Consider the following 13,166-nt stretch of genomic DNA (forward strand, 5'->3'; position numbering starts at 1 on the left):
CGATTGAAATAAAACAAACACTTAAAATTTAAGTGAAGTTTGCCACAATGCATTAGTGGACACTGCATGCAAGTCAGTTAAGCCGTTTCTAAGATTAGTGTGCGCAAACGTACAGACTAAAATTCTTACAACATTTGTTTCGGGTTTTATTGCGTTAACAAAGGCCCCTATAATAGTTTTACTCTTATATCTTCCATGTAAAGAAAGCGATCAGTTAAATTTTTATTATATGTATAGAATAGGCAGAAGAAATCGTTCCATCATGTGTTCTATATTTAAAAAATGGTACTGGCAAATTAGACTCGTAACTGACACGGCTTAAGGGAAAAGTATATTTCGTTTGGCTTGAAGTCGTTTCTCATTAGATCGTGACGGTCCTATATTTATCGTTTGCCGATCTAACAATTTCCACTAGGCATGATGACACTTTTAGTCCACTATAAACATATATTGCTGTAATAGTAATAATGGCGCAATAAAAAATCTTGACAAATCGCAAAGTAAAGTGCTCTCAATATGTTTTATATTTACTGCCTATCTTGTGAAACGTTCTATTTTCACACACTTTAATACTTTTACTCGGTCTAAAGGGATCCAGTTCTTAAGAGTATTTTCAGTTATAGATAAAAGTTTATTTAGATTTTGTTGTCTTAAGTTAAAAAATATAGTGTTTTGTCTACATCAAAACAATTTGATTTACAATTATAATTCAATGGTATTACTCTGTTTATTCTAAAGTACAAGTACTGATACAACAACAGTATGCTTAGATCAAAATTATATTAAAAACAAATTTTTATGTAACAAGTAGATAGAAGTGGATAAGAATATAAATATACAGATTATTATGTATGCGTTTGGATCACAATTTGTGTGGCTAAGTCGCCTAAATGCTTCTGTTTGAACAAGCTTAGTCACACAACTCATGTCAAGCTGGACCTAATAATATACGCTCCATTACACTTTGACAGAATAGGCCGGCAGTAAATCCATATTATTATAGATTGCACCGACGTTTCAGGATGAGAGTCAGCCTGGTGTTATGTTGAAGATATTGATTTATTGAAATCTATTGATATTATAATGGCTATTAATATATTATAAGTAGTACGCTAAAGGTTTTAAATGCATTGATAAAATATAGTGGATATAACATAGTGAATATAAATGATTGTTATCAAAGTTTATACATGTTTTATCTTTATGCATCTATAAGACAAAGTCATTAAAATGAGACGACATTTTAGTGAAACAAAAAAAACGTGATAGTCCGTTTTCATTACTATATAATACTTTGTAATAATGTAATTAAATTTGAAGGTGAGTGAGCCAGTGTATTTGCAGTTTAATACTTTGACGGTATTTGAAATGTTTTTTTACCATTCGCTTGTCTCGTTTGCTTTCCTAAAATAAGTTAAAAACATCTGTTTTCACTCGAACCTCAACAAATTAAATTAGGAAATTGAGTGTAGTTACACTAAATTCAGGAATGTATTTGGTTTAAAATCTAAAGCTAAAATTATGGTCAGCTAGAAGTTCCGTTGACCACTTTACAAGCTAATTATGAGAATAGTGATAATTTTATAAAAATAAAACGGAATTGTATTTTAAATTGAGTTGAAATTAAAATAATTAAGCCAAATTGATCCGTCGATCATTTAGAGTATAGTAATGTAAAAGTCGAAGGTTCGACCCTGAATCCTGGGCCTGTTTCACCACTTCTAATAGAAGTTTCGCTTAATTAGAGGGATAATTATAAATAACGTACATGGTGTATACACAAGTATTGCTCTTCCTTTAATATCTATATAATAATTCAAATCAATTTATTCAATTAAATTTCCAGTCTATACTACATTATGTTAGTAATTATTATTAATAATACGTTATTAATATTTGCGAAATAATTAGTAAAATAATAATAAGCTTATTTACTAAATTAGAAGCTATATTTTCTAAAATTTTAATTAAACTTTGTCAGCGTGTAAAGTATAATAGACCTGAGGCACAAAGGACTTTCATATGAAGATTGACGTGCTATATGAAATAATATCTGATTATGTTCAGACATCAAAGGCCATGTAAGTAATGTAGAACCTTAAGCGCTTAATAACAAAGGCTAAAATGTATAATCTCAAAAACTATGCGCCGTCATATAAAACAGAGATGAAAAAATTCTGATGGCTTAATGTAGCTTTCCCGTTTGAAAGTAAATTTAGTTTTAATGATTTCATTTCACCTATTATTTATGTATTTGATATAAATTTGATGTTACTATAGTTCACTTGGCTTTGAAATAGATGATTTTAATAACCTATTGGAAACATGTTTTTTATTCGCAGAAAGAAATATATTACCACAAAGTATATACGAAGTAAACTTGTATAAATGTCCAGTGTAACGATTGATATTCTCTTCCTACCGTTCAACTTAAATTATTCAATCTAATCATTTTTGATTAATTTATACAATGGTAATTAACTACGTAGTACAATGTAATTTTATTTTAACTTTTATTTAAGAATAAATACCCAAACACAAAACAATTTACTGTTTTTTCCCCTCTTTTTTTAATTGATTTCCTTTTTTTTATCTGTAAGCTTTAGTATTGTCAACAAATAAAATTTGGAAGTAAAAGTAGAATAAAATGTTCGAAATTAAATTTTCAATTAATTAATTAACTATGGTTGAATTCCAAACACTAGTTACATTCAATTAATTAAAATCCAAACTCAATGGAGGTGTTTATCTAATGATACGAACGCTTTCATATGTATATGTATATGTTTATTCTATCTAAGATTCCAGTCAAGTTAATGCAAACGTGCTTCGTAGACGCTTAATGGCCTTTTAAATACCGTAAGGGTATTTTAAACCTACGAATAGTCTGAAAAATATACGGTTAATGTTATGTCTGTGGGACTTATTGCGTTTTTTATTTCCTTTATGAAGGCAACGTCAAATCAAGACGCAACCTAAGAAATAAATCAATAATTATATATGTTCATCAATTAATTTTGAAACATGTCTTCGAAAAATTTAAGATGTCTGATCAAAATAAATGTAAAATGTTAACATTGTAATTTAAAATAAAATGAAAATTATTGTTGTCTTATAAAAACATTTATTTGTTATAATTTTAGATAATTTGTCTTCTATTAAAACCGTTAATAATTTAACTGAGACGTAGGCTGTCACGGGATTCCTTTGAAAGCTTAACGCTTGTTTCTTTACAAGGGTACAAATCGATAAGGGATTGAAGTGTTTTATATTTAGCTACGACCTAAAAACTAAGACAGATAAAGTTAATCGTCTATTATGGTTGATTTTAGATTACTTTGTCACAATTCAATTTATCGACCTCAGCTACTACTATTTAAATAAATACTAGTAAAATTCTATTAATTATTTATATCAAAGGCTTCTGTAAGTTCATTAATAGCTTTATAAATTTAAAGCATTATATAACAAAAATATTTTTTTCATTGTTACATTGCATTAGTGATCTCCTAATTTTTTTTTAATATAGAAGCATTTATTCTTATCATCAAATTCAAATTTGTTTTTATTTACAAAACTGTATTGTTATATAATATTTATCAAAGAAACTGTTTGTAACTTACATAGATAAGTTTATTATACTATTTAAAACTGTAAAATAACAAAAGCATCAATTGTAATGAACGCCAATTCGCCTCTTTCAAATTTGTTGCTATAATCTTATGACGTCATTTGTATTATGTCATTAGGCTCTAAGAGGAATATAATATATTGAAACCAATTAAATTTTATTACATAAATATGAAAAAATTAACTTATATCGATAGCAATTCTTTACAGTTAAATGACAAATAATTGCATAGTTTGTATATAAGGATTTCAGAAAATAATATTTTCTTGTTTTGTATTTTTCTCGTATTTTATTTTCCAGTGAAAGTGTATGTAGTGACGCTGTACAATTTATTCTAGGTTTAACGTTTTTTAAATTAGTATTTAAACATTTTAATTTTGATAAGGTTTGTAAAAACTAGCGTTTCGCATAAGTTATATAAATAAATATAAGTATAAAGAAATCGACTATCCATCACGTTTTTTATAGCCTATATGAACATCTGCAACGTAATTTTACAAACTATGTATAAGCAATTATCGATTTAACGCAAGGAAAACGACGAGTAAGAGCTAGTTTGAAATGTGCTGATTGCACTCTTTCATTTGGTATCCAACACGGGTTACATTTTTAAATTAAGAATCGTATACCTAGAGAGCTCCATATTAATTTACTTTAATATTTGTTACATTTTTACGTCTGTAATATTAGTCATTACATGAGTGCTCTCGAAAGGTTAAAGTGAAGGAAATATCTGATTCCAAACTGTTACAAAAATTCTAATGAGTTACAGTGTAGTTGTTCTCAAACTTTTTAATTAGCTACCGTACCTATTTTATTTTCCTTTTCTCTTGCCCACGGGCAAATATATTTTTAATTCTAGCAACCTATTTCTCTTTTCTCAGTGGCTAGTAATCGACCGCTCTTACAAGGCTTTCATTTTGCGCAGAAGTTGTAAACAATCGTTATTAAATTTTCACGGATGTCTTCTCTTATCCTTCATTTCAGTAAATGGAAACCAGAACATGTCTCGTACAGTAATGGCGTTGTATGCGGGAAATTTATTGTTTTATTGGATCATCTTAAACTGTTGGGAATATGTGAAAGCGCGAAACTGTTATCTTTTATACAAGGATTTTCTTTGTCGATATAGAAAATTATTTTTGTAGTCTTCTGGATTTGTTTAAGTTGTTTGTAATTATTCTTTCATAAATGGAATAGTAACACGGAGCATTTCTATTTATAGAGCATGAGCTGAATGTTTGATATAACTTAGTATGCAAAATCGTATATGCAAATGTAGCTTTTACGGTTTTCGAAATAAAAAGAAACCATTTCATTTATTTTGTTTCACCTTTCGCGAGGCTTATAATAAAAACCCAATCGGTTAGCCAAATTCCGATTTAAAAGTTTTCCGATTAAAAAATTCACTGGACTACCAATTGGGAATTGTATCATTTTCCACGATAAAAAGTATCTTATACTAAAATTGACCTTATATTTTTATTTGTGTAAAATTAGCAGCTTAAAGTAACGTACACTTTGTTACAGCGTTGTGCGAAGGTGTACAGTGCTCATTTGGGGCTCACTGTGTGGCCGGTGAATGCTTGTGTCCAACCGATTGTACAAGTGCGCCGCGTGAACCCGTTTGCGGTAGCACTATGCAGACTTATCCTAATGAATGTGAACTACAAAAAGCAGCATGCCGTTTACCACCTCCAGCCAAACTTCACGTCATCTTCTACGGTGACTGCAAAGATAGACTCGCTGTCGTGCCACCGATTGCAATGAGTACGTGTAACGAACTTCGCTGCTTTTTTTAAACTTTCAAATTAACTACTAATATTATTAACATAACAAACTTATCCTCTAATATAAAAAATACGTCATTGTTCTAAAGTCAATATAAAAATTTATGACGGTAAAACATCGAAAATGTTTACTATCGTACCGTCCTCAATCCCAGTCGTTATCAGTAATTTCAATATAGCGACCCATCCCCGATCAATTAACAAACTTTACGCTTTGCCGCTTGACTAACACACAAATATTTGACTCGGTGCGGGGTAGCTACGACCGCGATGACCACAACGGAGGCCGAGGAGGGTTCGACGGATTTCTTGGGCGCAACTGAGTTCGGTGGCAGCACGAGTGCTTCAGCGTGCCGTGACATCCGCTGTGACTTCGACGCCAGCTGCGAGGTCGGCTTCGATGGCTACCCGCGCTGCTCTTGCCTTTTCGAATGTCCGGTTGATGATGAATACTTTCCGGTTTGCGCATCCGACTTTCGGCTCTACCCAAGTTTGTGTGCCATGCGGAAGGAAGGCTGTCAGAAGCAGTTAGAGCTAAGACTAAGACCTTTGGATTTGTGCAAAGGTTGGTTGCAATTGCATGATTTACTAAAAATGGTTCCTTTCGGAAATGGGTTTACTACCAAATAACATTTAATCAATTTCAAATCGCTTATGAATATTTAGTTTATCGATGAATTTATATTCAGGTATGGAAGTCAGGCCGTGCGGTAATAACAAGGCAATGATAGATATGTCCACGGGACTGGAAATCGACTGCGGTAATGGCCCCCACCGCCAGGATTGCCCACCGGGGAGTTATTGCCACATAACGTTAACTGCCGCTAGATGTTGTCCTAAGAGTGAGTTTACATCAAATATATTACAATCATCATTTATTCAAATATATTTTTACGATTTTAATAATAATTCATTAATATACATACTATTACTAAAATGAGAAAATAATAACGTAATTACCGATGTTTTAGCAGTAATTGCCAATACAATTTGAATGAACATTCATTTACTCAACACACATGAAACAGTAGTAAATTTATCCTTTATCCGGCTACTATTTACCTAAACGTAGCTTATTATATAAATTTATAATAAAGTACTTTTATTCTATAGAGCGAAATATAACTACTTATTTATGAAATGTCGTAGCGAGAATGGTTAAGGTACAAGACGCTACGAGTAAATTGGATACAATCACGCTAGCTGTTACCGCTTTGAGTCCTTTGTTACCATCTTATAAAATGCAACGTGAATAAAATATGCGTTTTATAAAGTTTTATTCATAAGTTTTCATGATTTATTCCAACCAGATGACACAAAACAAGTAGATGACAGGAGAAGTGCACACTGCTCGGAGAGTGCTCATGGTTGTTGCCCGGATGGCTCGACCGCGGCCACCGGTCCGGGCGAAGACGGCTGTCCGGTAACTACTTCGACATGTGGTTGTAACCGGCTCGGCTCCATGTCTGATAGATGCGATGACAGCGGACAGTGCGTTTGTCGTCCGGGCGTGGGCGGCCTTAAATGCGATAGATGCGAGCCCGGTTATTGGGGACTGCCTCGCATAGGATCCGGTCATACTGGATGCATACGTGAGTTTGATATTGTACCTTATCTTGTGCCTTAAACTCATATTAATATGATTATTGAAAACAGATATAATTTTTGTGTTTTTACACTCAATGTTTTCTTATAATTAATTTTATTTAAAGCGAACATTGTCTAGGGAAAAAAAACCTCGAATACAATTGATGTCTTACGATATTAAGTTTCATTCAAATGAATACAAAATACCATACTTTATAATAATTCTAACAATCGTGGTTTAGTTTTGTTTCAAAAACAATATTGCTGTCATTTTTTTAAAATAACATGTGATGAACAATGAACAAATGATCCATTGCGGCTATGATGTGTATGGATAACGGAATCTTGTTTTTATACGTGATAGCATGCGGGTGTTCAGCGTTCGGTTCAGTCCGTGAAGACTGTGAGCAAATGACGGGGCGCTGCGTGTGCCGCGCCGGCGTGCAGGGCCAGAAGTGTACGGTGTGCGCCGACCACCGCCGCCGGTTAGGACCCAACGGCTGTTCCGATCGTAAGTGCGCGATAATCCTGATATATTGCTTTTTATATTGGGATATCTTCCCTCTACGATCACTTTTTATGCCCTTTATATCCGGCGTAGCTCTGTTAAGAATGAATATGTAACGCTTATTATAATTTATAGTGTTATAAAGCGTGAATTTAGTCATTTATGGAGAATAATGGTAATTGACTTTGGATCTTAACCACGGAAGTAGTATCAAAAAGGAAAAAGATCTCGTTTGAACCTTAATTACGCAAAAACCTTAGAACACTAACGAAAATGGCTGCGTTTAAATCGATTTTTGTCCGTACATAATTAGTAACTAGGAAAATTAATTTGAAATTATTAAAAAATCCTACACAATAGGACTTGAATTCTTATTTCCGAAAGTGCTTTTTATAATTAAAGAATGTGTTTGATATGTGGGCACGTGTGGTAGTGGGTGTGGTTTATACGATCTTAAACGAACATTGTTTTGTAATTTAATTCTCTTTAAATTACATATTTTATATACAAGTTTAGACTTAAAGAAAGTAAAAAAGACCTCAATACATAGAGGATTCCGCTTAAACAGATCCATGGATAGAAGATTTTATTTTGATACTTGTATGTTAGCTCACGATTTTTCACGAATCCTGTCTTACGAAGCTCAGGTTAGATTTACCCCCATTTAACTATCAACAACAATAACAAAACAATAAACGTTTGATTCTGAGGCCACCCAGAATGATTAGATTCAAGTCACATTCGTATAACATTGATATATCATTAGCTGAAATCGGAGGCGTAGTGGATTCTTGTGCGGAATTGTCGTGTTACTTCGGAGCGGTGTGTACGGAGCGGACGGGCGGAGCGCTGTGCGAGTGTGCTGCCGCCGCTTGCCCCGATAGCGACCTAAACATGTTGGTAAGAGCTTAGCATTTTTTTTAAATTATTTAGATAGTTAAGTGAAGGAACGTACTGCCATCCAAATAATGAATAACAGTTAAATAATAAATAAAACCTCGTTGGTCTATTGGCTTGATGTAAGGCCGCAGAACCGGAGGTCCTGGGTTCAATTCCCAGGTCAGGCCAATAAAAAGTTATTGGGTTTTTCTGTCAGAAAATTCTTAATAGCAGCCCGGAGTCTGGAAGTTGGAAGTGTGTACATTCCCGTGCCTCGGAAAGCACGTAAAGCCGTTGGTCCTGCACACTTGAACTCTTTCCAGTCGTATCGGATTGACGTCCCTTCGGATTATGAGAGTTAGGGAATAGAGAGTGCACATGTGTTTGCGCACACTTATGCAGAATAGTATCTCCTGCGTAGTTGGCTAATCTCTCTTGAGATTGGCCGTGGCCGAAATCGGTCTACAAGACATTTTTATTACGGTTAAGTATAAGCTGTTTTATCAACATCTCTTTCAGTTGTCATTCTGAGTAAGCCAGTTTAATTATAGTATATAAATAATAAATATATAAATTAGACGTTTGAGATTAGATTATATGGAGGGAGTTAAGTATTGAAGTAGAATTTCAGTCAGCAGTAACAGCAGAAGTGTATCAAATAACATAAATGTATATTTAGAAACCAGAAGTGAAACTGATTTTAGAAAAACCTCGATTTGGTCTTTTTAAAAATAGAACACCAAGTCTTACTAGTTATAGCCAATGTAAATTACTTACTCAATTACTCTTAAAAATTACACTTAACAAATAATTATGTGCACGACTGTACTACAGTAAGAGTGAAATATTTTAGTAAAAACGATTATATATGTTCGAAAAAAAGATTCATATACATAAATTTATGCCGTGTGTCTAATATTTTAATTGATGATAAGAGTGTAGTAATTATTTTAATTTATTATGAGCATGACAGTACTGAAATCATAGCGACAATAATAGGATTGGATACACTTGACTTACTGCGCTGTATTCCGTCAGTAAGCTCATTCTAATTAGAAGAATTTAATTAAAATCTAAAACCCTTAATAATAATATCATTACATTTATCAGTTATCAGTACAACTATCTGCCTTAATTCGTATATTACATTCGAATTGGAATAATTACTTTCATTTTTGCTTATTTATGTATTACGTTTGTTAAAATCTTATGATGCCGTAGCGATAAATATACATTAATGAAAGAAGTAATTGGGAGAAAACCTCAATCGCACTAAATCAGACTTAAGCCCCTACTTACCGTTATTACGGCTTAACTTAATATATTTTAGTTTTTAGTCATAGTCACACTCCCACTAAAATAACATAAGAAGAAAGTGTATTTGTATGAGGTTTTAATATCGCCCGCTCAAAGTTACGATACTAAAAAAGTTTATTTAAATCTTCAGTTGCAACAGGTGCAGACTGCTTATTAGTCTCTCAGCGTTCAAAACTAGAGTTCATTTACAAACTAAATTCCTTCCAACTTAGTTACACTCCAATAAAAATCAACAGGTATGCGGGAGCGACGGCAAAACTTACGAATCTGAGTGTCATCTAAAGTTGCAAGCTTGTCGGACGCAAGAAGATATCGTTGTGCAAGCCTTCGGGCCTTGTAAGCTGTCTGAAGTAGCTGGTACAGCGGGACCCCCGCGGCCTTCCTCCCCTATACAGTTTACACAACAGGACGATGGAGCTGCTTCCAAGTCCACAAGGCACTTACTCAACCCCGACAAGTACTACAACAAATATGAATGGACGAGAAAAGAGACACCTAGTGATTTTGACAGCATTATATCAGGACAAAAACTGAAGGGTAAGTGAAGGGGAAACAATTGGCACCTATTGTCTATCATTTCAAAAGCAATTTCAAAATTTCAAATGTTTTATTATATCCTCAAAAGACGACGCTAAGTGGTTTTTTCACTTTCATCGAGCATTTAATCTTTGGTATAATTGTGTTGGTATTATTTATCAAAACTGAAAAAAAAACATAGTATTGACTATTTATTTGATTTTTTAATTTTCAGTAACAAGCTGGAATAGCACTTTTGCAGAATTCACAAATAATGCGATAGTCGAAAGTTTTGAAATTTGTAGTTACGAAATTACTTAATTAACTGTCGACCATCATCCGGCTCTTGTATTTAAGTAACAGCTCAATTCATCTTAATCACGTTAATTTTGTGGAGATTACAGTTCGGCTTGTTGTGTGAGCAGTTTCCCTTGTCACTTCGTGACACTGCTCCTCGTATCCTTAACTTAGTTACCGATTTATCTTACTTATTTGTTGGACCGATGTAATGATGGAGAATTTGTTGATGTTTTCTTAATACTTAGATAACTTCATTTATATAATAAGTTTATTTGTAATTTTCTAATAACTGATATTTATGTATGTAATATAATATTCAAGTTATCGATGAAGTTATTGAAGAACTTGGACATGACACTGTTTTCTTGCTTATATACATTTCTTAGAATTAAATGTGTCACAACAATTGATAATTTAATTGAACTTTTGGAACTAATTATTAATTAATATTAAATAATAAGGAACATTGTTCTTTTTTGCCACCAGTTTCAAATAAATTAGTTTGTTTATGAACACATGTTCATAAACATACATATGTTCAATTGGCATGTTTATTTAATTTTTATTTCTAGTAATATTTACTACTTCTAGTAATACGTACTATTTATAACAAAAAGATAGATATTTAATAGACATTTGGTAGGTATATGATAAAAAATGTTTTCGGGAGGTTAAATATTTTGTTCATACTAGGGTCACAAACAGCTACAACAGCGACCGTGGGCGTGGTAGGCGCTTTGCTCGGAGACCTGTGCGTGGAAGACGCGGATTGTGAGGCGCTACCCGGCGCACACTGTGCGCGTGGTGGATGTGTGTGCCGCCCTGGATATACACCAACAGAACACAGAAAGGCTTGTGTTGGTAAGTCAGTTACACTATTATTCATGGACACCATACATGCCCTCGGAAGGCTTAAGTGCACGCATTAAGAAGGACTTTAAGCAATTTGAACATGATTTATACACTTTATTCATCACGAGTGCGCTTGTATTTTCTTTTTCAAAGAATTGAACTAAGGCACATGTAATGCTTGAAAGCTTGAAGGATTAAAAATGTTGATCTTAAATAAAATTTAATTAGGAATCGGCTAAAACTATGATTTAATAAGGAGAATAAATATGATAGTAAATAAATAAACATATTAAATGCAAAAGTAAAAACGATTTTACTTAAAAGAAATACAATTGATTACATTTATAAAGTAAAACAAATACGGTGAACGCTATAATTTCGTATAGTGTACTCACTAAAGTATTTGCTTTTAAATTTTTAATGCTCTTATTTTTGATTGGCCCAAATTACCTTATATTTCGATGTGACAGTAAAAAAAAAATTAATAATATGTACCTACATAAATTATTATTTATTTTATAAATAGAACATCAATGTCCGTTTTACGGTTTTACTAATATTCATATGTATACCTCCAGTTAAGCGTAAAGCTTGTGATTGGAATGAAGACAACAATGTTAAATTGCTATGCGACCCGTAAACCTTTGTACTACTGACAGTATTTAGATATTTATAAAGACCCAAGAAGTTACTTTTCAATCTATATTATTGGAACATATTTTCGAACTTTTCGACATATGTCAAATTGTTACAGAGGAAATGATACAAGAAACAACAGAGGAATACAGCGCATGTTTGTCCGAGCCGTGCTACAATCTCGGTACTTGCATAGACTTACCCGGTTCAACGTATACATGTGTATGTCCTGATATGTACACCGGAGTTAACTGTGAATTTCATATCAAAGACGCTCTGCCAACAACTTACATCGAAACTCCATCGTTCGACGGCACGTCCTATATACGCCTAAAACCGTTAAAGGCTTACCATAAGTTGAACATCGATATTGAATTTAAGGCATTCTCTGAGAATGGGGTCATATTGTACAATCAGCAGAAATCCGACGGAACGGGCGATTTTGTTTCGCTCGCGTTGGTTAACGGGTATTTGGAGTTCAGGTAAGTCCTTTTTTTATTCGTATCTTAATTTACGAATTTTAAATTTAATTTACGAATTTTACGAATGTTAAATTTAAGTTCAATATTTTCTATTTATCTTAATATTGTTAAATTTTAATTCCATAATGAGTTTGAATATTTACCAAATAGCATAAATAAAAGTAACCGAAGATCATAAAAAAATATATTCGGTACATTTATATTTACGGTTTAATAATTTTCTTGCTAGGTACAATCTTGGAAATGGTGTAATAATTCTGACATCACTCGAAAAAATAACGTTAAACGAGTATCATAAAGTTTCTGCGAAACGATATCATCGAGACGGCATTCTATCTGTTGACGATATGGAAGATGTGGTCGGTCAGTCGAGCGGTAGTTTGAAGGCTTTAGACCTCGCTGAGGACGCTTATATTGGTAGTGTTGCTACCAATTATTCCAGGTATATTTTTAAGCAAATTATTACAATTAAAACTATCAGGTTGAACTATATTAGATTCTAAAATAAATTGCAAGTAAAAAACAAAGTTATAATGAAATGCATCGTTACGACGCCGTCATAGCGTGTAATAAATACATATTGTATTGTATTATTAAATGTACGTAATGCTTGTAGAATATACGCTTAATTAAATCCAATATATTTCGATAGTGTAATGAAATATTGA

The 13,166-nt window shown here is 32.8% G+C and overlaps 1 protein-coding gene across 1 annotated transcript in view; it reads left to right on the plus strand.

The window, feature by feature from the left end:
- LOC126781143 (agrin-like) overlaps positions 1 to 13,166 on the plus strand; it is a 60,151-nt gene that overhangs the window by 37,545 nt on the left and 9,440 nt on the right. Inside the window, exons 11-20 of the mRNA XM_050505973.1 lie at positions 5,162 to 5,401; positions 5,681 to 5,986; positions 6,111 to 6,263; positions 6,732 to 7,013; positions 7,373 to 7,519; positions 8,283 to 8,416; positions 9,949 to 10,249; positions 11,222 to 11,389; positions 12,135 to 12,498; positions 12,728 to 12,940. Coding sequence (XP_050361930.1) covers positions 5,162 to 5,401; positions 5,681 to 5,986; positions 6,111 to 6,263; positions 6,732 to 7,013; positions 7,373 to 7,519; positions 8,283 to 8,416; positions 9,949 to 10,249; positions 11,222 to 11,389; positions 12,135 to 12,498; positions 12,728 to 12,940 — 2,308 coding nt within the window. The remainder of the gene's footprint in view (positions 1 to 5,161; positions 5,402 to 5,680; positions 5,987 to 6,110; positions 6,264 to 6,731; positions 7,014 to 7,372; positions 7,520 to 8,282; positions 8,417 to 9,948; positions 10,250 to 11,221; positions 11,390 to 12,134; positions 12,499 to 12,727; positions 12,941 to 13,166) is intronic.

The sequence above is a fragment of the Nymphalis io genome, chromosome 1 (genome assembly GCF_905147045.1).
Source record: "Nymphalis io chromosome 1, ilAglIoxx1.1, whole genome shotgun sequence".
Taxonomy (NCBI): Eukaryota; Metazoa; Arthropoda; class Insecta; order Lepidoptera; family Nymphalidae; genus Nymphalis; species Nymphalis io.